At 48.6% G+C, this 26144-nt stretch overlaps 1 protein-coding gene across 1 annotated transcript in view; it reads right to left on the bottom strand.

The window, feature by feature from the left end:
* IGDCC3 (immunoglobulin superfamily DCC subclass member 3) overlaps positions 1-26144 on the bottom strand; it is a 99338-nt gene that overhangs the window by 20500 nt on the left and 52694 nt on the right. The window contains exons 3-7 of the mRNA XM_061446615.1: positions 21821-21965; positions 19218-19348; positions 13748-13885; positions 7894-8052; positions 723-888 (exon numbers count right to left, since the gene is read on the bottom strand). Of these exons, the coding sequence (XP_061302599.1) occupies positions 723-888; positions 7894-8052; positions 13748-13885; positions 19218-19348; positions 21821-21965 (739 nt within the window). The remainder of the gene's footprint in view (positions 1-722; positions 889-7893; positions 8053-13747; positions 13886-19217; positions 19349-21820; positions 21966-26144) is intronic.

Below are 26144 nucleotides of genomic sequence, written 5' to 3'. Positions count from 1 at the left end.
ATCACCAGTCAAAGTCTAATGCTGATTCCTGGCACAGTAAAGCACAAAGCACTGAAATATAAGCCTACAAAGTGCAGCCGGTAGGACTGAAGCAGTGTTTTAGTGTATCGAAGCCCAAGTTGAATCCACATACCTGATTCTGAACATTACCACCTTCACATTAGCTCCTTGCTAACGCAGGAAGAAAGCAACAACTCTCCCACTCCCCATTTCCCTGGAGTCCAGATAGTTCAAAATAACATCTTCTAACGTAGCCTTCCTCAGAAGCAGGGTGAGGGAGCATTGCATCAGCCCCAGGGATGTGTGACAGCAACCCACCTCACCTGCTGAAGCCTAGCTGGCTCTAAAGCACTCCCTCTGCAGGCACTCAGGCAGCAAGGGTGCAGTCTCTCCGAATCATTCATGCCCATCTCAGCCTCAAGCACAGTTAAGTCCACATTGAAAGCAGGGCTTGCACACCTCCCCAGGATGTGCTGCACACCCCACTGCCCTCTGCCAGCCTTCACTGACCACTTCAAAATGAACTACTGCACACACCTGCCTCGAATCTGCTGCCTGCACAAGAGCTGAAGGCTGTGTGAGCTAACTGCCTCTTGACTCAACAATTAGACCTGCAGAGACAGCTACTTCTGGACCATCAGGTAGGTGATGTCAGTCCTCCATGCACGGTAACTCCAGTTTGATGCTCCACCCCACACAGCAGCCAGTGCACGAGGACTTACCTGTTGTTATTCTTCAGCTTAATGTGGTCACTGGTCTCCAGGATCTGCCCATTCCTCAGCCAAGTGATCTGGGGTGGGGGTTCCCCTTGGGCCACACACGTGAAGATGGCAGTAGTCCCCACAGGCCTGGAAATGGACTGGGGATGCTGCACAAACTCTGCAGGGGCTGGAAGGAGGAAGGAGAAGGAGGGTGAGAAGAGTCAAGATGGTCCCACTTTATCCTGGTACAAAGAGAAACCCCATCAATAAGACTTGTCTGCCTGAGAACATGGGATGCTTGGGCAGCCCACAGCATAGGCAGCAGATAACACTGCATTTTGGTTGCTCATCCTGGCAGTCATGGCTTCACAGAAGGCATCTGAAGGTCAGCTCAGCACTGTATGGAGAGCCAAGGACCTGTACAGCATTAGCAAACTGCTTGCAAATGGAGAGAAACATACGGATGTGCATGGAGCAGTCTGGCAGCTTGTTCTTACCCCGGTAAACAGATTTGCTGCAGACTACTCTGGTAGCAATAGACTGAGGAGCATTCTTAGCCCCAGATCTGCAGCCTGGAACCCTTAAGGTCCTGCCAAGCCTGGCAGAAGCCTCCACCATGCCTATCACTGCTGCTCACCTCATAACCAAGTATCTTCACCTTTAGCAATAACATTTTTAAACAACAAGTGATTTCCCCTCTTCCAGCAGCTCAAAGTAGATTTAAAATCATTTATCAGAATAAACCAGCGTATCAGGGCCTGAAAGACACTGCCAAATACGTGAGTTTATTCAAGCAGTTACGCTTCAAAGGGCAAAGTGATAAATACACTCCACGTTGCTGCTGAAACCTAAAATCAGGTGGAACCGGCAGCAGCCACAATGAAGACAAACAGAGAAAGGCACAGGCCCGTAATGAATTCACTGACTGGGGTCACATAATGGATGGCTGGTGTTAAACTTTTCCAACACAAGCAAGATTATCCAGGGAGACACGCTCCGTGCCACTCCCTGGCATTCCCCAAGCATGGGGTTGGCCACCAGGGATGGGAGAAGGGAGCAAAATGGTCTAGTAAAATGTGTTGAGGAGCAGCCAGGCTGCAGGCAGGAGCAGCTACCCGAGAGCAGAGCATTATGGTTTGTGGCCAAAAATCCCCTCAGGGTTTGCTGCAGCACTATAGGGCGATAAAGCTCTTCCCAGCTGTTTGCATGCAAGGGAAGAGCATCACTATTGCTGCAACAAGGTCAAACCACAGCGAAAGGTGCTAAGAGCGAAGTCATGCATGTTGTAAGTCCTGCAAGCAGAAAGACACAGAAACTCACTGAAGAGCCTCAAAGGAGCCCCTCTTCCCTTTTTAATACTCAAAGGGAAGCAGAACGTGGCAGGTCAGACTCACATTAGTGGTGGGGGGTGTCCGCCAGCAGTTTATTGTCAGGCCACTTCTGTCAGCGCTCAGGTCTACTGATGAACCTGATCTCAGCAACCATGGACACGTATGTCCAGAACCTCCTGCTAAACTCCCCCACGTGCCAAACCATCCCTTGTCCTTTTATTTCCCTCCTACTTTTTTTCCCACTCTAGACTTACAAACTGAAACAAAATTCAGGATAGGTTCAACTGGAGTTGCAAGTGTGGATAAACAGGGGGAAGAGCCCCTCTTCCCTGCAGTGAACGGTCCCTTTGTGGCATACAGTGAGAGCAGCAGAGACTTGATTTTCAAGACTTCCTTAACCTCCTGCCCCCCGCTTTGTGCTGGCGCAGTTTTGCAGCAGCAATTACTTTGCAAGTGGCTGTGCACCTCCCTGCTTTCATCTGGGCTCACGAGTTGCACCCGCACTACTCGCAGGTGCAAACCCATGATGCCAAGGAAGGGCACAGCCACCTTCCAGCTCCTCCTGCAGCTCCATTAAAGATCCTGCTGCTTGGCTCTTTGCCTCCCCAAAACCTCAAATCGTTTGCTCCAGCAGAAGCAAAGTTTAAACAGGGAAAGAAGCATCCGGTGTAACCCTTCTGGAATCGCCCTCTCTCCTTATCCTCCCTTATTAGCCCCTGTCAAGAGGGAGCAATGGGAGCGGTGTCGCATGTGACTCGGGGTGACGGAGGTGCAGCTGCGGCCACTGGCCTGGCGCCAGTGATGCTATTCAGGACCATGGCCCCTTGGGTCCCCCCGATCCCTGCTCCCTGCCACCATCCCTCCTCTTTGCTGTCTCACTAAACACAACCAGATCAAACCCCGGCTCCTGTTTAACTTGCTTAAACTCTCCAGGGAGCAGGTACCCACTCCGTCAAATGGGTCCCAGCTCTGCTGTGCAGAGCTGGGCCTGCTCGGTGGCATCCCTCACTGCAACACAAGAGATGTCCTTTCGCTGTTCCTGCTCCTCCTGGCTTTCTCCAGGCATTGCTCGGTCCTGTTCAGGTCTCACCTTACTCCTTTTGGTGCAGGAGGAGCTGTAGTGCAAAAGAGCCCAGGCTGCAGCAGAAACCCAAGGAAAGGCTCCTCCTTCTCATCACCAGCTTCAGAAAGCATCAGAGAAAGTACATGGTCTGGATGCCACTGGAGTCTTAACATGGGGACAGACACTGCTGCAAGGAGATGCCCCTGTGCTGCACTGGACCCCTGTGCTACAGTGCTCATACCAGCATCCCCAGGCAGGGTCCCTTGTGGCAGCTGCTGGTTCATGGTCTGGGATGAATGGTTCCTTTCCAGGACAGCAGAACATCTGCTCTCTTCCTCCCAGCTCCTCTCTCTGCCCTTTTCAAATGATTCCAACAGGAATCGAGAGTTTGCCACCTCTGGCCCTGGGTTAGCAGGGAAGGAGCAGAAGCAAAGCCCTGCCTTCAGTCAAGCCTCCATCCCCCTCCTCATCCATAATTAACAGAGCATCCTGTCACTGCTCATCTCGCCCTGCACGGAGGCGCAGCAGCCTGAAGGCCTCTCCCCTTCCATACTACATGCTAAAAGGCCATCACAGGTGGCGAGGGGAAGCATATCTCAGCCCTGCATGGAGATCTTAATGAAGATCTTAATGAAGATCACTGTTAAGAGCAGAGAATTCAAACCTGGCAAGGAGGAGCGGGCAGGATCTAGCCCTGGCTTGTGAAGTATGAAGAAACCAGAGTTGATTATTCAGGATTTAATGGGAGGGATAGAATCGTGCAGTTTCAATGAATATTTAAAGGCGTGACATTGGTATCAAAAAGCAATAACACTTAATACCACCCCCAGAATCATCAACCAAGTGCTTCGATAGCTTCTACTGTGCTCAGCAAACTGTGATAGCATGAAGATGTGCTGTAACAGCGGGTGGTAACGGGAGACCCAGATGGGCTCCATCTCTTTAGAGACATTTCATCTCAGCAGTGACCAGCCACTAGCGTGTCCCCCAGGATAACAGGGAGCTTCGCTGCCCTTGCTGTGAGTTTTTGCCTGGCACTCACTGGGAAAGGCTGTCCTAAGGATCCAGGAGCACTGACAGACGATGCAGTGGTGCCAGAGGAATCCTTGCCCCTTGCATCTCAGTATTATTAATTCTCCAGTAGCCAGAGTGACAGGGTAAGGGAGGGAGGCTGGGCTGAGGAGGAGGAAGAATAACATGGAAACAACAAAACTCCATAAATTAGGCTACTGAAACCAACAATAAGGTTATAAAGGAGAAGACAGGTCAATGGAGAAGTCAGTCAAGCACAGCATCAGGTGACAGGAGATTTAAGACAAAGAACTGCTGCCTGCTTGGCTTCTTTCTATTGACTACAAAGAATGCCCAGATGCTTGAGTAACTTAAATAGCTAAGCTGTCTGGCTGGTGGGATTGCTAGGGCCAAAGATGGGATCTGTGGCCGTGTCCCCTGGGAAACAGGCAGAAACTACTCAAGGAAGCTGTTGCGGAGGCTGTCCGTCAGCCTTCAATGTGTATCGTGAGCTTCTCAACCTGGCAAGCACACACTGACCCACGCAGCACATACTGAAGCCAGTTTTGCAGCATGAATTTAAACTCAAGCACAAACCAAGTACCACAGAGCCAAGCCTAAACCACTGCAACTGCACTACATCCGTGGCTGAATGCAACCCCGCGGCCAAGGCTTGCAATGCCAGCGAGCAGGAACGATGGAAGAAACATCAGGAAACACAGCGGTGGCCGGATCTGTTGGACCAAGGAGCAGTGCCCGGTTCTGCCAGCAAGAAAGCAGGACGAACAAGGCAGTCATTGTCAGCAGAGCCTTCAAAACCACATCCTTAAGATGGGCACTCATTTATGAGATGGGATCTCATTTTTCTGCATAGCTTTCAGGAGGAAATGAAGCGTGGAGTGGAGAACACTGGTGACCATCTGGCCATTCACAGCCCATCAGTTTGTTATGACACCAAACACATAATAAAGCACAAAAGATTGCACAGGAGGTAGAGGGAAAGCGCTTTGATATATTTTTCTTGCCTTGCCACCGAAGCCTGCTCTTCCCCGGCACCACACGCACGCACACCCTCCGCTCCAGCCGGCCCTATATTCGGCCCTTCAACAACTCCCCCCGTGGGACTTTGATTCGCAGCCCGGCACAAAGCAATATTCAAATGCCTGCGCCGGGATCTGAAGAGAAAATGGAAACTTTCTTGTGTGAGAACCTTACAAAAGAGATCAAAGGAGCCTAAATGGCCAGGGGAGGGCAGGGAGGGAGGGAGGGAGCGGGGGATTGACGCCTTCTCCTCTGAAGGGAGGAGGAATTCCCAGGAAGATAATAAGATGGTGTTAGATGATCTGAAGGAGAGCTTGCAATGGGAAAGGACGTTAATGCCAGAGCAAGAGCAGAGCCCTGTGCCAGGGCACCACTGCCCAGGTGGCTGCTCTGATGGGGACAAGACCACCGCTGGCAGCAGGAGGGAGGACGTGGTCTCTGGTCCCAGCCTCCCGCTAACTCCTTGCCTTACAACAGGAAACACGGCCCTTTCTCCCCCTGTTTCCCACCTATAAAACGTGCCTCCTTCAAAAGATGAGGGGGTAAGTTAATTTGTGCCTTCAGGCACTTCAAGGGCCTCTGCATAAAGGCGGCAAGTACCTGGCCTGGCGTGCTTTGAGGACGCTGTATTGTCCTAGCCCTGTGCTAACTTCCTCTCCAACCAGGCTTTTGATAGCCCGCTCTTTGCTTTTATTCCCCTTACGGATGTAATTTGCATCGCTGACATCTTGACAAAGATAAAACCCACAGTCTCCCATGTCAGTCATTATTGCTGTTTTCTTCCCAGACAAACCTAACAGCAATCATTTGTACCTCTCAGCTGGAAAATTCAGCCAGAATGAGATTCAGAGGAAGGAAAAACTGCTTCCAAAAGGAGGGTGAGCAAAGCTGGGATGAGCTCAGCTGCCTGGCCAGGGTCTGGCCAGCTTCCGTGGGGCACAACAACCCCCTGAAGAACAGAGCATTTTACGGATGGGCAACACAGGATGGGGTCCTGGATGCTGCAGCTCATGTCTAAGGGCTACACCAGGGATGCACACTCCTGCTGAACACAGGAGAATCCCCCTTCCCCAGCAGGGCTGGGCTCCAATGGCCCTGCGAGGACCATTTCAGGGACAAACTCTCACCTTGATTCCCCAGTGAAAATCCACAGTAATTCTACCCCAGACGAACTCCAGCAGTAGACCAGCTGCTCAGGAGCTGGTGTTTAAATCACCAACGAGACTAAAAGCTGCCCATCTGCAGCAATGAGAAGTCGTGCTACCTTTTCCCCTCTCATCCAATTGCTAACAGAAGCAGTCAACAGTATTCAATAATTATATTTTTATGACTTCATACATTTTCCAAGTAATTTCTTTTGGTTCTGCCTGCCTGCCTCCTGGACATCAGCTCAGCATTTGGGTTTAGTAGCTCTCTGCCACATGCAGAGCTCTTCTGCAGCAGCTCTAAAGGGTTTGCATCAGTACAGCGAGGTTCTTAATGCCTGGGCTGGTGTTGCTTAATAACACCCTCAGGTCTGCCCACCCCCAGCCAGCTGGGAGTCCCCCTTGTTGCATTGCTCACCCAGAAATCCAGCAGCAAAAGAAACATTGAGCTTTCACCTCCCCTCATGTCTGATCGGCACCTGGGACTCAAGAGGCATGAGCAGCCCTATAGGAGCACTCTCTGCACTGTTCCTTGATGCTCCCATGGCAAAGGGAAGAAGGAAGCCAGCACCCAGGACCCACGGGTGCTGCATGAGCACTGCAATGCCAGTGACTCCTGGGACCTGTCAGGTGAGCATCAGGGCTGGAGCAGGGCACTTTCCCCATCACCAGCATGAAAGGTTCAATTAGTTCACTCCGGCAGGAGGTGTGTAATTTTAGATTCAGGATATCATCAGTCAATAGTTAATGAGTGAACTGATGAGAGCACGAGATGCTTTAAGTGGGCTAGCATGAAGAGGAGGTGAGTGCCTGTAATCAGGGCGGATTACTGCCATTCAGAGCATGCTGCCAGCTGGGTTTGCCTTCTGAAATACTTGCCTGGCTCCCCTCACCATGGAGACTGGTCCACAGAGCATGTGGAGTGGATTTGTTTGGTTTCTTGAGTGCTGATCTCTACTCTGGGCTGACCCATCCTATACAAGTGGTATCTCAGGACAGTTGCTGTGAGGAAGAGGAGCAACCTGCATGTCTTGGGGATGGCGTCCAAGGGATGCTTTACTCGTGTCATGGCAAGGGGCTCAAACAGTGTCAACTGCTAAAGGAAACAGTCTCACTGACTTTTTGGAAATAGTTTTAGACTTACTGGTGCCATTTCAGTTGGAGAGCAACACTTTATAGAATCACAGAATAGTTAGGGTTGGAAAGGACCTTAAGATCATCAAGTTCCAACCCCCCTGCCATGGGCAGGGACACCTCACACTAAACCATATCACCCAAGGCCTCGTCCTCGTGATATGTACTCCTGGATATCATTGCATGAGTGATATCTAGCATTCCAAGATATCCAATATGAGACCAGTGCCTGTGCCCCCATATTATTAAGGACCACGCAAGGGTGAGTGATGACATTGGCTGATTAAGTCAGTCTGAGCTTTCTGCTGAGACGTACAAGTACGATAACGGGTGTGCTATGCCGAATAAATGCCTGTGATGGGATGGAAAGCCATTGCACCCATGCAGCTGAGGCCTCAGCTGAATGACACCTGGTTGCTACCCACCAGTGTGAGCATCCCTCCTCTGCAAGCCCCAGGTTTGCTCACCTTGTACAACGAGGCTGCCCTGCGCGGTCCTTCGCACCCGCGTGCCGGGTTTGTTCGCAGCGCACACGTAGATGCCGGAATGCTGCACGGTGAGGTCTGAGATCATGAGATTTCCTGTGCCCAGCACCTGGATCCCCTCCACGCCGATGGGGCGGCCGTCTGAAAGAAGAGGAAAAGGATAACAGTCACGTGCTGGACCTTTGTGTGAGGCTCTCCACACAAATGGAATGGTACCATGCTCCGTTACTGGGGTTTGCCAAGTAAAGTCAATGGGTTGTAGCTGACACTTGGCAGAACTGTCTTCAGGAGAAAACCAGGATCCTCACTTACATGTTTGCCCAAACCCAAGGTACCAGCACAGGAAACGTGAAAGCTTTCAGCCAGGTGCTCAGCTTAAGGCGAAGAACACTGTTCACTAAAGCGGTTAAACCAAGTTAAATCATACCAGCCTCTCTAAGCTACTGCCTGGGTTCTTGTATTAGATTGCCCAGGGATGCAACCAGGTCAACAGCCTGTTTCCAACAGAGATGCTCTGGGAAGGAGAGGACCAGTGTTTCCAAATAACCACGCCTGGGCTCCAGCACAAGGTCTTCAAAACAGAAGTGTTGAATGTGAAATAGTTCAGTATCAGGGAATTCACCTTGTCCCAACAAAGCCTATTTTTTACTGGAAAATTCCCAGCCAACTCTAATTACAATGTGTTTCATTAGTATCAGGCTATTGCTTTTTATTGCTTCATTGATTTGTGTTTTAAGACACTCCTGACAAAGGCAGCTCTAAATCAGTGCTAGCGTGTGTCAGGGTGTCTGAGCAGAGGGGCAGGGCAGGGGGGTACTTTTACTGAGGAGCAGTAAAGGGGAGCACACTTTCATCAGTTGGAAAACAGGAATTCAGTTCTTCTCTTCCCTTTGATCAAGGAGTTTGAAGAACCTACAGAATGGGAGAAGCAACTCTGGGTTGGAAGGGACCTTAAAGCTCATCCAGTTCCAACCCCTGCCACGGGAATGGATACCTTTCACTAGAGCAGGTTGCTCCAAGCCCTGTCCAACCTGGCTTTGAACACTGCCAGGGATGGGACTTCTCACAGAAGCCACCCCTGTAGAGAGCTCCCCTGCCTTGCAAACCCATAGAAGTGAGGGATCCCATTTCAGATTAACAGCAGCACCCTGCTAGGAAACACCAGTAAAACATGGGCTGAAAGCTACAAAGCACTTCCCAAACACATCTCCTGCCATGCTCCCTACACACTGTTTTCCAGGAAATTTTTAAACTTCAAGGTTTCCTTGCTTCATTAGGCAGGGAATGCCAGACCACTTCATTATTTGCATTGCAAAGAGAAATGCTTGGGTCTTTTAGAGAGAGAAAAACAATGTCATTAAATGATTAAATGATCACATAACTGGCCAAGCCACTGCAGCAGTAAATGGCTCAGTCATAAAAAGGACAGTAAAACATGACCTGTCCCACATTTAATGAGCAATAACAAGGAACCATTCCCTTCAAACATCATCTGAAGTGTAAAGAGGTCTGAATTAAATTCAAATTGAAGTTGATTTCGTCTTTTAAATTAGACCTTTTGGAAGTCCATATTTACGTGTAAAAATCAAATCTCTCTCTCTTGAGATGGGTGGGATCAGGGAAAGATGCAAAGTGGCCATACCCGGATGCTCCCTCACATCCTTGCCTTAAGAAATACCACAGAAATGTGACTTGAATGTCAGTAGTTTTAGTGTATTATTTATAACGTGCTACATAATTTAAACATGCAAAGACCCAGCCTGCAGCAGGCACTCCACAGAGCCCAAATACCGGCACTGATACCTCCTTAGTTATCTCTCTAGCCCCAGTTACCAATTAGAGGTGTGGTGCTCTGAAGATACATCTCCTGCCAGTCAAACATCTTCCACTTCCCTGAAGAACAAAGCTCTCCAAGCTCAGAAACCTCGAGGGATCTGCCACTGATTCAGTGTGGTCACCTCTAACAGCCAGCAAAGATCACTGCCAGATCACCCCATATGCCTCTTACTCAGCTCCTTCCAAGAGTGCTGAAAGGGCTTCTAAGAGAAGTATCTCTCCTTTCCCAGCCTGCCCCACTCTACTTACTCTACTGTACCTCACTCAACCCAAACCATCCTGTGATCAGTTAGAAGGTCTTCAGCTAATAGCAAGCCCAGGTGTGTAACGCTGGCAACACACATCAATAACACAGAGTTTTTACACAAGAAATTCCTTGCATCCGGAAAGCTCAGCACTTTGCAGGAGTGCTGTGCAGAGGGGCTTTGCAAAGGTTGCTATTTATTTTAACCCTGTTTCCCTCACACGGAAGCCTGAGGAGTGGCTTGGTCAAGGGATTCGAACCCTGAAACCCTACCTTCCTGGCACCACTTGCCATCACCGAGTCATCTCTCTATGGGGAAGATCTGAAGGGACTGCAAAAGCACTGTTGCTCAGTTCCTGAAGCTCTCAGGACCCACGCATGCTGGAAACTGCTGCTCATTTAACATGACCTTCTGCTTCATTTTATGAAGTCAAAAGCGGAACATTTGAGGGCTGAAAACAAGCCAGTGTGGGTACAAATGTTTGACAGATTCACTCTATCGATCCTCAGCTGATGAGGGCAGGAGAGAGGTTCAACTGGTTGCAAAGAGCAGAAAACAACTGATTAATAAAGGAGATCATTCTCCAAGTGGGAGATGCTCCCTAAAGATGCTCTGTCTAGGGACAAAAGAGGCTTCCGGGCTCCCTTCTTGGGGGGGGAGGCTGGATGAAAGAGGCCTGTGGTTTGGGAGCTGCATTATTTATTTTTCCAAGGTGTATGGGATGCTTTCTGGAGTCCATTCTCCCGCTAAGGGAGTGATTGGCACAGCAGCACCAATTACAGAGACCCGTTAAAACGTGCCAGGCGATATGAATATGCAACAACACCAACGCCTTTCTTTTGTAAGCAGCAAGTAGAAAGAAAGTAACAACTTTCTAATGTTGATCATTTAGGTCTTTTGTGAATTCTTTGTATTGTGCCATAGTAGCCTTCCACTTTTTAGACACATGGGTCTCCTGCTCCAGCGGACACTGGGCACTGTGGATTAGCATATTTAGAGTACATTGCAACAGTTGACTATTCAGTGTGTGAAGTGGTGAAATTTACTCTATTATTTCTAAACACTTACAGCAACGGCGCTCCTGTCAACCAGTCAGCCATCTATTACAAGCTTCTGTGTCCAATAAGTTACCAATTAATTGGCTCCTACAATTGTTGTATAGTTTACTTCTTGAATGGCTCCCTCTTTAGTAATTTCCTTCCCATTGTGTGACCCTTTCTGACAACTTCTGTATAACGCTATCAGATAATCACTGTCTTTTCTTTCTCGCCTCACTTTTCTCTATCTCTCTAAATAGTTTATTATTCTGCCTTGGTACCTTTTATGGAGGCCAGCTCAGTGGCCTGTCAGTTAAAGGGTAAGGATACATTAAAATCGTCATTCATTCAAAAGGCTTTGCAGTAAGTGCCCAGGATATTCATTTGTGCACACATACAGGTCCAAGCCTGAAGTGTGTAGCTCTCAAAAGGAAAAGCCCTATCTTTCCTGAACAAACCCTTAATGATTTTACATTTCTCTCAGAGCCTGCTCTCTAATGAATGTTGACATTTCATGCACGGCGAGACACAGGAATTCTGTTTGTGGTCGGGGCTACAACATATTCCCAAGGAAATTACATTCAAAATTGATTGGGTGACACTCAAAAACTGGCCTAGAATTTGAATGGTTTCCTTCAAGCAAAATATAGGTGCCTTTCCCACTGAAAACCAGCCAGGCTTCAGCAAAGCCAAAGCAGAAAGTGCAAATGTTGTTTATGGCTTGCTTTGCCCTGCACCAGAATGCTGTGAAAGCAGAAGGGTTCTTTTAGTCCTTTCTGATAGAAGAAATGCCACAATGTCAAAAGTGTGAGCAAGGGGGTTCAGAGAGGCACTCTGAACCAGCAGCATGCCCTGGACAAGGACCTGCCACAGTGGCCATGCCGCATCTCTTCTTTATTTTGACCAGGCAAGAAAGATGTTCACATATAACTGACTTTAGGTTTTGTGTAGATCAAGTCAGGCCATTGCTAAATCATGGCTAAGACTTTGTGCCCATGGATTTTTTTATTTCTGGGAGTGGATTCGAAGTATTTTGGTTCCTAAGTTGAATAAATTCAGTGGTTATTTAAGCTAAACCAGCTCTGTAGGAGCAACTGCAGGAAGAAGACCTTCACACCGGAGGAAGCCACATGTACAGATGACAGACACTCAGGGGATGTCCTTGTCCAGTGTAAACCCCTCTCCCTCCTCCTGATCACACAGGCCCAGAGACATGAAAGAGCTTCTGAAATGGCTATGAAGAGATGACAAACCCAGCCACTCATCAGAGAGCCTCTACAGCCACATTGCTGTCAGGATCGGTGCAATACTAAACAAGATCTTGTGATGCTTTGGACAGGAAACATTCCTGCTTAAGGGAAGGGAAAACAACGGGATCTCTTTCTTACTCAGTAGCTCTAATTCAGCTGCTGTGCTACAAAGCATCATGGAGAGGGCGTTTATATTTGGTGGAAGGCAATGCTGAGCTCAGACCATCCAGATATCACAAGAAGCTCTTGCATCTTCATTATTACACTGCTCTATAGAGACAAGTGTTTCGAAGAAGGTAATAAACACTTATAATTAAAGGCAACTATAAAGTAGTTTATTATAGTTGAGCATTAACATAGAGCTGCCCTGTGTCCAAGAGATCCAAACCACTGATACAACAGACACAGGGAATTTTTAAACCAGCATCAATCTGACTGTTACGGCTCGGGAGTAAAAATACCCAGTTAGTGGCAGACACAAGCTGGTTTTACAAGCCACCAGAGGAGCAAGCAAGAGGGCAAGCACGGAAAAATAGTGCAATGGATGCTGGATACGTGTCTTTATCCCCTGATGGACAGCTCTGGAGTGGGAAGGTGCTCTTCCCATGAGCTGGACCTTGAGCCTTGGAGAGCCACAGCACAGCAGCAGGAGACAGGATTACCCCTGTTTGTGCTTCACAACCACAATGGAGGACTCAGGGACATTAGCATCCCAAAAATGACATGACCTCATGGACCACAGGGGCTTGGGAAATCCTAACTGAACCGACCCCAAAGTGTGCACAAGCTCCAGAAGATAAAATAAAAGCCATCAGCTCTTTGCTCAGATTTCTGTAGGGTAATGGAAATGTCACTCTGAGCAAAATAGTTTCCAAGGTACTATCACAAAGTTAGAAACTACAAGAACCCTTGCTTTTGGACTGAAACACAGCACTTTGCTCTTCCTCGCTTGTATGATGCCATCAGACACTGCCTCTGGTTTCCATGCTGACTAAAATAACATCATGGAACCCAGCAGCAAGCACTGGGGTTTTCTACAGCTTCAGACATGCTACTTTAAGCACCTTGTCCCCTCATTTTTCAAACTCCCTGATGAGGCAGCAAGTTTCTTTCAAGTCTGTTTTACATGAAGGATATGTCTGTGTGTGCTTTGCTTCTCTAGGCCAACAGTGGTGATGTTTCTGATGCAGCTGAAGAAGATGCTGTCAGTCGAGAAGAGATAAAAGTATCACCTTTCATGCAACATCAACAGGTTTAACCAACCCACTCTGCTAAGAGGAGAAAACAGGATCTTGGCAGAGAGGAAAAACAAAGTGTAGACATGAGGATAGAAAGCACTTCAAGCCTACAATTAACTTCCATAGAAAGGCTAAGGGTGAAATCACCTGTTGCATAAAATAGTCAGTGACACCTACCTATTTCCCATAGGATAACAGGGAAGAGGAAATCCCAGTCTCCTTGGGCTTACCTAGGCGGCTCCAGGAGACGATGGGCCGGGGGTTGCCAGTTGCAATGCACTCCAGCACCGCGGTCTGGTGCACCGTCAGTGTGAGGTTCTCCGGGCCAACCAGTATCATGGGGTCCTTGTAGACGGTGGAGTGGGAGCCTGCAAGGACAGCATCATTGTTAAAAGGCATCTGATTCTCTCCTGTTTAATGGAAACACTGAAGGCTTTGTGCATTCTCTAAGTACAAATGATGCGGCTGGTGTAATCCTCACTAAATCTGAGGGGTACAAGAAACAAAAGGAGCACAACGCCTGCATGACAGTGCCACTGAAATGTTTCAAGTGTGCTGATATTCCTGGGGACAACCCCCCCCCAGCCAACAGACCGAGCCACAAGCAGCCCTGTTAACACACATACATAGGCAGAATAAAGAAGGAACCATGCTGTGAACTAGAGAGCAGATGAGCAGGAAAAACATGGCATACAGGGAGGACACAAGCTGCAGGACATTTGTAGGAATGCAAATAAAGGAAGGAGTTGCTTTACCTTTCAGCATCTCAAGGCATAAAATAATCCATGCAGTCCACAATGCTTAAATCTGCCTCTCTGATCATATCCTCTCTTGCTGCTGGGATCCTTTGCTCCAAAACCCCTTTCCTGGGACACAGAGTGATGGAGGTGCCAGTCCCTGACTCCCAGTGAGGATCTTTTTGAGAGGAAACTCAAGGAAACTCCTCTCATAACTGCAGCTCACAGAGTGGTCACTGCCCTGCCTTTACAGCAGCCCTGAACTGGCCCACTGTGGTGTAATTGGGTACAGGGAGAGGATGCATCCCCTTGCTCTGCTGTAATCGTGATACAATCATTGCTCAGGATGCGATCACTAATCGTTTATTTGTGCTACAGTAGCACCAAGTGGCAGCAACCAAGAATGGAACCCACTGTACAAGACGATGCACAGACCCATAATACAATAAAGCCCTACCACAAGAACTCTGGAGACGAGGCAGGCACAGGACAAGCAAAAGAAACCACATTTCACCAGGCAGGAGGGGCCCACAAGACAAAACCATCCTCCTGTGCCAGGTATACCACAGCTGAAACTGCATCTCCTGAGATCCTAAAAAGTGCCTTATCATAGAAGAGTTTTGGGTTTGAATGGACCTTCAAAGCTCATCTAGTCCACCCCCCCTGCAATAAGCAGGGACATCTTCAACTAGACCAGGCTGCCCAGAACCACATCCAGCCTGGCCTTGAATGTCTCCAGGAATGGTGCATCCAGCACCTCTCTGAGAAATCTGCTCCGGTATTTTACCATCCTCATTGTAAAGAATTTCTTCCTCACATCCACCCTGACTGTCCCTAAGCCAAAGATCCCTTCAGCCTTCCCTCCCATTTGCTGGCAGGAGGGAAAAAAGGAGATGCTCTCAGCTCCCCATTAGCAAACATGAACACCGACCATCTCTGCATTAGTTTCTCCCTATTTCCACTGAGATCTGGGTTACACTCCAGACATGCCGAGATCAAGCAGTGTTTAAGGAATTTCAACAATCTGACAGCTGCTGCTGGCAAAAATGCTCTGTGCACCTGCAGAGAGAAACACTTGGGCTGGTCGTCTGCCCCCGAGCAGGAGAGGGGCACAGGGAGGGCTGGGGAGCTCATCAACACCATGAGTTGGGCTTTGTGCTGGGGCCATCCCACGCTGACTCTGAACATGGACTTCCCAATGTCTAAAACCCTTGTTAAAGAGGAGTGATCCACCAAAAACTACCTGCAAAGGCTTCTCTCCAAGATGAAATGTCCTTTCTTCCTGCCCTTTTTAGTGTTACCCTTTCCCAGCAGCTCAAGGGCTGAAGCTGGGGTGTTACTGAGGGGATTTCACAGTGGTCCAAGGGCTAGCACAGATCAGAGGGGCTCGCTTGTTAACTGCTCCTTACGGGGGCTAAATGGGAGCTATAGAATGACTGTGAGGTTGTGTCTAAATGGGCAAAATCCAAGAAAAATCACCGTGTCAGTGTGACTTAGGAGCTGAGGCTCTCACTAAATGCATTTCACTGCAAGCCATAAAATGCAGATTTTTTTATGAGGACCAGAATGCACAATAAATTCATATGACCGGCTGGTTAACCCCAAGAGAGCTGAAAAACAATACCTTCCCCCTCAGTACCTCAGCGTGCCTTTAAACCCCATGTAGATTTATTGTTCTAAATCACAATACTAAATGTTCACGCTTAGAATAAGACGATATTATCATCGCATTACAGAGCGATTTCAATATTTCAAAACACACAGAAATGAAATGAATTGTCCAAGGTCACCTGAGAATGTCAGTAAATGGGAGCTGAGACCAAAGCAGAATTTAGAAAACACTATTTTCACCCCCAAATATGTAAAAAAGCACACTCTGATTTATATTCTGAGTCTGAAAGAGGCATGCAGGTCTTTGGGTGTTTGGTTAAACCCTGTCCAGCTCTGGAAGCAGCATTTCCAACACTGCCGATCCCAATGGCCACGGCAGTGCCAGCTCCAGGGCCAGAAGGGACGGTGACCCAGCAGCGATGTGGCCACCAGACACAGCACCATGCAAAGGGGCTGACCATGCCCAACCACTGGGGAGAAGGAGGTTTTCCTCTCCAACCAGAGAAACTCTTTGATGCAGGGTCAGGAAGGAAGGGGTGACAGCACGAAGGACTCGTGTGCTGCTGGGGCACAGCAGGGTTCAGGGCAACGCGGGGGGGATTTAGTTTGAAAGGGAAAAAGGCTCTAATGATGCACGTGGTCCCCAGGGGCTCCACCAGCAGCGGCTGCGGTGAGGATGGGGAGGTCCCCGGCCCCGTCAGCAGTGACAGGCACTCTAGCAGGGACGGGAGCGGTGCCGGCACCGGCTGTTAGATCTTGATCAAAGGGACAGCAGCAGAGAGAGGCGCGGCTCGTGCGGGGAAGGTGTCAGCGCAGGGAGGCAGCGGCCCCTCGGGAGCCGCTCCGCTAAGCAGGCACTTGAAAATAATCAATCAGGAGGCCTGGAAGACACAACCGTGCTGTTTGCTGCCGGCAGCCCCTCCACTGCTGCCGGGAGAGGAAGGACAGTGCTGCAAGCAGGCGCCTTCATCCCCCATGGGCAGTCACCCTCCTCTTCCTCTCTAGTCCCTGCAGGACACAGGCTCTCAGAGTCCACCTCCATCCTCTCCCTCCTCCTTCCCCAGCCAGGGCTCAGAAGCCCGCACAAGGCAGACTTGGTGCCTCTCTGTGGGTGAAGCAATGGCTGAAATTGCTGTTAAGAAGCGAGGGAGCCCTCCTGCCCCGATGAAGAGCAGAAAGCACCATTCCCTTTACCCCTCTGCATGAAAGGGAGGTGATGGAAAGATCTGCAAGATTACCACTTAACCCATCATACCTAATGACATGTGCACAACAGCACTCACATTAGTTCAGTATTTACTGACACAACACCCACACCACTGAAGCAATGCCTGCAGCACACCGTAGCCTCTATTGGTGTGCCAAAGTCTACACTTAATATGCTAGCACATACCTGCTGGCCTGCTCTAACAGATATTTGTGTGCTCTTAGCAAACACCACAGAGCATAAACCTTCACTGAGGCTTAACCAAGTGCGATGGGTTTTCCATGGGCTGAGAGCATGCAAACATCCCATTACAGCAGCCCTGCTGACATGCAGGCACTGAAGCACAGTCCAAGCCCTTCAACAGACACTTAGACATGGCGCCCATATTCATCATACGACTGCTTTAAGGAAAGAGGAAAACCACAAATGTTTCACAGACAGGAAACCTGGAAAATATCCATGTGAAATGAGGGATGGGCAGATGAGAACAACGAGCACTTTCTGCCCTGTGAGGAATAATAACTCAGACCAATAAACTGACACAAAGAACTTCCCCACGTTGATAATTTACTGTTCTTTCTTCTCTCTACATGGGCTACTGCTCACATAGATCAAGAAAACAGATTAGCAACAAGCACCAAAAACCTCCCAGGTCTTTCAGAACCAGTTACCCTGCTTTCTTTCCCCATCAGAGTTGACATACACAGCATCCCTCTTTCCTCAGCTTCACCCTATTTCACACATGCTGCCTTTTTACAGCTGGCAGAGGCTAATCTGACACTTGGTACAAGTGTTTAGTCTCTTACTCCAAACCACTGGCCAGGCAGTCATTTTGGAGGGTGAAGGCAGGCTGTGAGATATGAGTGTATGCTGGGAAGCCTCCAGCCACTGCGTACCAGCAATTATGTGTATCTGATGGACAGGAGAATCACAGCCCAGGGAGAAAGACCCTTTGGTGTCTACTTCTTTGGCACTCATCTTCTCTGAAGGTAACCCACAGATGTCTGAAGTCCAGGACAAGCAAGCTATCCTGTTTTCATACAAGGAGGTTGAACATATCAAGGGTATCTCTCTAAGAGAGCACAAAGGTGTCATTCACTCCTGGCTGCTTGGGCTGTATGATTTGACTTAATACTTCCCACTTCCTTCATGCTAGGAGCAGCTACTGAAACATCAAGAGAGACTTGTGAAGCTAACAGTGTTTCAAATAAAAACCACTGACAAAGGAAGAACGTATAACTACAAGGTGACAATCTAACACCAGCTTTAGAAACTGGATGAGGAGTTATTGCTTGAAGGGGCTCCAAGAGATCAGCTTGGGTCCCACACAGACAGCTAACAGTGGACAGTAAATGGGCAGGTCAGTGGGTATGGAAACATGGTAGTGTTTGCACCTTAATCCTTGCTTATCTGTGCCCAAGGTCACCCCTTCCACATGACATTTTGTGTGCATTCACCAGCAGGCCAGACTTGAGCACATGCAAAGTGTGGATATGGGTTGCTCTGGTTTGCCCTTATAGCTTCATCACATCCCACCTCTGGCAGAGTGAAACCAAACAGTGGTTTTGGCCATTATTTTGGAGAGGAGACCATAAGGCACTGTGACTTCCTCAGCTCAAGCTTTCAGAAGTGAAAACCTGCTTCAGGCACGAACTTCAGATGGAGATGGATGGAGAACCAAGTCAAAATTCAGCCTGGGTTGCTCAGGTCTTCTCCTTCTCATCTTCCAATGAAAGGTTAGCCTGCTTTGGTCACAATACACTGCTAACAGCCTACACAATATAATTCCCCATTAGATAAATAATTGATCACCCTGTGTGCTGCAATTACTTCCAGAGTGGGCAGGTCTCATAAGGAAATGATGAATATTCCACATTTCCAAAAGAATTTATTTAATGTAAAGCTGCTGTAGCTCATTTTCTCACCCTTCTCCTGCTACCCAGAAACTGGCAGTGATTTACAGGCAAAGAGACACATTTATCTGCTATCAAATGGGCTGATCTGGCAGGAACTAACAACAATCCAGAAGAAGGAAGATATCATGGCTGGAGAGAGGAACACTTCTCAGTGCTATTAGTCTGAAACTCTCTTAAACTGTACTGGTCCAGAAGAGCAGAAGTCAGTACAGCTTTTACTGGCACTCACCTGACACAGTGAGCCTGGCCTCCCGGCTGAACTTCACATTAGCAATATTGGTAGCAACACAGTGAAAAATCCCACTGTCTTCTGCCCTCAGTCCTGTAATCTGGAGGACTCCCTTGGGAAGCAGCGTGTACCTGTGGGAAGAGAAAAACAGGACCAAAAACTTGCAAAGCAGGACATGATGCAGCAGCAGGCTGCAGAGCCATGCAGGTGAGGCAGGCTGGCTCCCTGCATCCCTGCAGCCCATGCTTATCAGAGAATCACAGAATCCCAAACTGGATTGGGTTGGAAGAGACCTTAAAGCTCATCCAGTTCCAACCCCTGTCACGGGCAGGGACACCTCCCACTAGACAAGGCTGCTCCAAGCCCTGTCCAACCTGGCCCGGGAGTCAAATCCCTATAACCTGATAACCTTAAATGCATGGAAAGGTGAGTTTAAAATAGTTATTGAGTGCACACACACAAATATCAATAAATATTTTCTATATCTAAACCACAGGTATATTTAAGTCATGCATGCATACACACATGTACCCATACATTACAGGTTGCTTGGCAACAGTGTGTTTAAGTTGGCTGGTGGTAAGTCAATACAGTGTGATGAGTTAATAATCCATTTCCGTCTGGAAGATGAAGAACATCTTTCTCCCTATCAGCATATGGTTAAGTGCCTATAACCCTGCGCTGGGCTCCAAACGCGCGGCTCGGTGGCGGAGGCAGCGTGACAGCAATCAGTTTGAAACGTCCCCAAGTTGATTGCAATCTCTCTGGGACTTTAAAATGCCCATTGTTTTGGATGAATTATACCACAAGAAGCCTTCATTTTCGTTAACAATCTGCCCACAGCATTAGAAGATTCAATTCCAAAGCTATTATTCTGCCTTCAAAGCCTTCAAGTGCAAGACTCGGCATACAAATTTATATACACTTTATACACAGAAATGCACCAAGCGTGATTAATGCAGAAATCCAATTCAGTTAGAGAAGCAACCCTCATCATCCAGGCCCATTGGTGTCACAGATTAATCTACTGAGCTGACAATAAAAACCTTCCCCAGTAACTTCACTCCTACAAGAAGCTAAATCTGTTCAAAATCAGGACACTGAATGTAGGGAAACTGCTCCCAGTCCATGTCTTCTAGGGCTTGGGCAAGCTTCCTGCCCTGGAGGAGAAGCAAGGGGGTGAGCACAACCTGGGGCTCTCTGGGTTGGAGAAAAGTCTTGGCTCCTCAGTCAGGGGGCTCCTCAGCCTTGGAGAAAAAAAGCCCTGGTCACATTCACACACCTGTGACCACAGGCTCAAGTGGAAAAGAACAATAACGCATGAAGGGCTTCAAGAGAACTTCACCTGTCCTGCACCATCTCATTGGGATGCACATAAGGTGTCAGGCCCAGTTCTGCAGCTCTTACATTTGCTGATACCACCACGGACCAGTTGCCCTGCTCGATCACACCCCCAGGTTAGAACCTGTATGAGTAAGAAGCCTTCAGAGGAGATCAAGTTTGACAAATCAACCCTGCGCTGGGCTAAAAAAAAGCTGGAAAACACGAGGAAAAACAAAACCTGACAGTTGCAGTTTGCCATGGCAGCGTCAGGCCTCTTGGGTCCTTCTACTGTAAGTTCACCACAACACCGAAAAGGTCAGGCATTGTTCCAGCCCTCCTGTTTTCTCCCGCCTCCAAAGAGGAGTTTCTGCTGCAGAACTGACACTTTTAAGAATAGAGGCTTTCAGGAAAATATTTACAGCTTCCTGGTTTCACCTATTCCCAATGCACAGAATCAACCCGTGATCGAGGTGTGCTGCGACCGATTGCCTCCTACCATCGGCTGTCAGCTCCCGAGTCACAGCTGGGACCGCGGGCACGGAGCACACGCTTCCTGCCAGCTGCCCGCTGCCGGGTCCCACTGCTGCTCCGAGGATCAAACCTCTGATGATCCATCCCTGCGATGAGGGATGTTTCCGACACGCAGGGAGCAGCCTGTCAAACACAGGAAGCGAGGACGTGCCGCCCCGGGTCTAGCCTGGGGAAGGGGGGGCAGTGGGGTTTTCCATATGAGGATTACGTTGGGAAGCAGCAGCCCAATGCCCTGTGAGATGCTCTCTGCGGAGCTCCCCTGCCATCATACACAGGGGAGTCCACCTGGGAAGGGAAGTCAAGAGGCCATGGTGTAATTCAGCACTTCCAAGGGTTCAGGACCCACATAAAAGACCCTAAGTCATGGATCTGGCTTGGGAAGGGTTGCACTAAATGGAGCCGCAGAGGGATGATGGATGCCAAAGCTACCCAGCTCTGCCAGGACTACTGGGTGGGCTTTATGCTGGAAAGTAAACCTGGAATAGGGCTGATCAGGGAAGGTCAATGCAGAGCCCTTGACCTCTCCAAAAAGGCTTTACCTACCTCTCCTGAGACATGCATTATTTCCACACGGTGTTTGCCCAGAAGGAGCCCAGAAACCTCACAGCATTAACTAAGAGTCTTCCATGGCAGGAACACTGATCAAGACCCTCAGCCCAGGTTAACCGTGTCCTAACACAACTGTGACAGCAATAGCAAGCCTGGCCACCTTTTTCCACCTGGAGAAAGAGCAGCAGTACATGTCCTACCTTTCATTGTCTGTGTTGACTGGCATGCGGTTCTTTTGCCAGAGGATGACCGGCTCTGGCAAGCCATGGATCTGGCACTGGAATCTTGCTACACCACCTTCCTCCACCACTGCGTTCTGAGGGTGGATGTGGAAGTCGGACATGGCTGGAAGACAATAAGAGAGACAAAAATATTCACAGGTGAGGAGAGATCCATTGTCAAGAACTCCACGTGACCTAGAAACATCCGGATTTCCCAGAGCTGGCAAATGGGATGGCGATGCAAGAACAGAAGACTGGTTTGCAGCCTCACTTCCTGCCTGGAGAAACAAGACCAGTGTCAAGTTCTTGCTACGTGTCTCCCCTGCACATTAAACTGATTGACTCAATCAGGGCAGAAGACAGTGCTTCACGACACACATGCTCTACAGTGAGGTCTACAGGGGCAGCAAGACACACAGACACTGCACTGGCTGTGCTCCACAGCCTGAGTGGGCTTTGGATCCAAGAAAAGAGATGTTTATGCTTTCTGCTGCTGCCAATGTCTTACCTGCTGTAAATGTTCTTCTGATGTGCACTGCCTGACTGCTAAACTCGCTTGGTTTAAATGCCTTGACCAAAAGTGGTCCTGGATACTGAAAGCAAAACTTACAGCCCTTCATTTCCCCCTCAGTTTGGCGGATGCTCCAGCTCACTGCAGACTCTGCCTCTCAGCACTACGGAAGGAATGGTCACATCTCCATGCTGTGGAGCAACAGGCTTCAGCCCATAGAAAGAGCATCTGCCAAGAGCTCAGCAGTGCAGCAAACCAAAGCTTTTGGGGTTGGGACCACCCGACAGCTAATGACAAACTTCAGCGTGCCCGTGCAGGGTGAACGCAGACCAGCCTATTCCAGCATAGCCACAGCTGTAACCATTGTGCACAAGGGCTCCGGCTTGCTGTTAGAGCTACATAAATAATACAGTAATTATTACTATTAATTAATTGGAAGGTGCTGCCTGTTGACTCTGCAATAAACATATTCGAAGCTAATAAACATCCCCGTGGTTATTCAGCTCATGATTCATTTACAGCGCTGCATCCCCGGGAAGATCTCACATTATCATACAAAGCAAACTCCAAGAGAACCCCCTGCTCTGCCACCCCAGCTCGATAATACCTCTCTCCCCAGCAAGAAACCCTCACCTCCTTTTACATGCATCAAGCATAATGAATGTACTTCTGCTAAGGAACAAGCTGCATATGTGTCAGGGCAGCTTAATCATTCATCTGCAAACTCCAGTTGGGCTCAGGCAGATGGGAGATGGCCATTAGCAATCATACATTAAATATGGGTTGCATTAACCCGCGCTGCTCCCACAACCACTGCTCTCAACCCGCTCACTGCAGGTTTGTTAAGCTGATGGAGAAACACGGAGCAAAGCCCTGGCCCTGCGTGGCCATAGGGATGGGGAGGTTTTTGTAGCTGTGAGGGTGGGATAAGGAGCAAGACACGCACTGGGATGCACTGATTGGCGCAGGACCAGGAAGTGGCTGTGCGATGCTCCAGCCCGATGGGAACACACCAGCACAAGGCAAAGATCATGCAAAATGATACCTTTCCCAAGATGAAAGCTAATGCAAATATCCTGGTAAGGGATGGAGCCCGGTGGTGGAATGGCAATTTATCCAATTCACACAGATTTAGCCTTGAAATGAGAATGTGGCCCAGAGGAATCAGCCACGTGGGAAGGAGCCCAAAGGCTGCCCAGGTGATTCCCTTTCCAAGCTGACAAAGGATGCTCCAAAAAATGATGGATCCAGGGGTGCCTGTGGCAGGAGGGCTCAAGGGACCCTGCGGAACATTTCAAGGCTGCCATTTGGAGACCCAGGCCAGGGCGAGCATCTTGCAACCAAAGCGTATGGACCCACACCAAGAAATAAACCCAAGAATGAACAAGAAGGACACAAACCTCTAACAAAGAAAGAAAGGGGGGAGGAAAAAGCAGCAGAGATTCAGATGCCTGCAGGAAAACTCCTTTCAAATGTACAGATGCTCAGTGCTGAGGTTTTTCGGTGGCTGACAGGGTTGCTAAGAGGAGGGAGGTGTGAATGAGAGCAGCCCCGGCACAGACTTTGCTCTGCTGGCTACAGAATTCATTGCCAGCCCTTTATTTCAATCATATCACCTCTTACAGGTAAAACTGCAGCAATAACCTCTACTCTTAAAGACACTAGTATTAATATTTATCATGAATAAAACATGGGAAGTTATAAATAATTCAGTTATGAGGATGTTAAGTAAAATACTACTCTTCAACGACCCTATAATGTGGCTTTGAAGCACAGTTTTATGTTAAATGCCTAGGAAACACTCTGACCCTTGCCAAGACCAGCTGGTTTGCAGAAGAGGCATTAAAAATTCATGCACTGAGCTACAAAATGCTATTCTTAAAACAGGTTTCTGAGTTTAGTTACAGTTGCAGAGACAAAAGCTTTTGCAGCACCTCCGGTACAACAGCAACAAAACTCGAGCACGTGTGCTTACCTGCGATGCTGTCTTCAGCCTGCAAATAAATCCCTGGGTGTAAGGAGAGGAGAGGGATAGGAGCACAAGTGCTTTACAGAGCATCGCCTGGCTAAATCTCTGCTGACCCACCTGAGATTTTCATGGATGTCCCAACTGACTGTAACAAACTCCTACAGCGGAGTCCTTGCTCCAGGCAGGGAAAGACAAACCAAAATGGGCTACAGGAATGGATGGGGAATGGTCCCACAGGAGATGGGGAATGGTCCTAGCAGTCCTCACACACTGCAGCCATGGGTGAGCCTTATTTCAAAGATGCTGGCCAAGGCTAGATTCAGACTGAGCTGTCTACAACCACACTGACACATGAGGTAGAGGAGTTCCTCTTCATCCCTCCTTCCCCCACACTGTATCACAGAGGACCTCAACCAGGATGAAGGTGGATCACAGGTGAGGCTCTTCCCTAAAGAGAGCCCCATGCTTGGGAGCTCCCATCACCTAACCCTCACCAGGATGCAGTCTCCAAAGGCATGTCCTACAGGCACAGCACAGGTGAGCAGCAACTCATCCTCATCCATATTCACAGAGGACTCATTCTGTCAAAAGACTTTGCTGGGTCTCCCCTAATCAAAGCACAAACAGTGCCTCCATCCTAATGGGCCCTGTGAAAGGCCAAAGGAATGAAAACGAAAAGAGGTATTGAGTGAAATTTTCTCTACTCTGTGAAAAACTAAATTGAAACCATTAGTGGCCAATCCTTTTCTGCTCAGTACAGCATTAGTGCTAAGCTGGAGATTGACCTAGATTTGATATAGAAAAAGAAAACATTAACTTGGTATGTCAGAGCAAATCCCAGGCCTGTTAGAATCATTAAAACACAAACATTATTATCAACTGCAGGTACAAGGAGAAGACTTGAAGGGTTCAGTGCCAAGCATGGTGTTAGGAGAGCATTTAGGGAGCTCAGCTAGTTCTGCTTTTTGCTTTTACGTTACTTATGGGGTAACAGATAGCCAGGCTGGCTCTGACACAAGAGGATGCTGGGGAGAAGCTGAGCATCCTCACCACCACTGACACCAGGCAGCCCACAGGTGAGCCCCCTTCTCCACATTTCTGCCACTAACCTGTTAAACTCAGACCTGTTCCAATGAAGGCACAAAGTTAAAATGCCTCAAAGTTAACACAATATACAAGGAACAAGAGTTTAATGGGAACATACTTCTAGTACCTGGGATCCTATATGCCCCTACCAAGGAGGGCAGGCTTTGTTAGCTCCATTACAACTTATCATGGTGAAGCTGGGGAGGGAAATGGTCTGCCCAGTGCCAGAGAACAAGCCACGGGCAGAGCCAACCCCTCCAAGACTGGCTGCATCCTGATGACGGTGACAGCTGCTGATTTTCATACCGAATTTCCCTACTTCCCAATAAAACCAAATTTCCCATTGGTTTAGCAGAAGCCAGGGCCATTTTAAAACAGAATGACCACCATGCCAATTAAACCCAGACCTAAACCACTCTAAAATCAGGCTGACAGCTCCAGCAGAACCAACCTGTGGTATCTATGAGATTTACTAAGCACCCACACTCCTCGGCACCACAACTCCTACCCAAACGCTTTTGCTGCAAGCCACCAGCCCCAAAGCACGCAGAGGGATTAAATCTTCCATTCCCTCCTGGCTTAAGAGTCCTTCACCATTAAGTTAGCAACCTGATGGGGAATATTGTCAAAGAATCATAGAACCATAGAATCGTTAGGGTCGGAAAGGACCTTAAGATCATCCAGTTCCAACCCCCCTGCTATGGGCAGGGACACCTCACACTAAACCATATCACCCA

The sequence above is a fragment of the Pezoporus flaviventris genome, unplaced genomic scaffold (assembly GCF_033815535.1).
Source record: "Pezoporus flaviventris isolate CSIRO_AGI_PZ_B2104156 unplaced genomic scaffold, CSIRO_AGI_Pfla_v1 ptg000006l, whole genome shotgun sequence".
NCBI lineage: Eukaryota > Metazoa > Chordata > Aves > Psittaciformes > Psittacidae > Pezoporus > Pezoporus flaviventris.
This window is presented reverse-complemented; position numbering and strand designations above follow the sequence as displayed.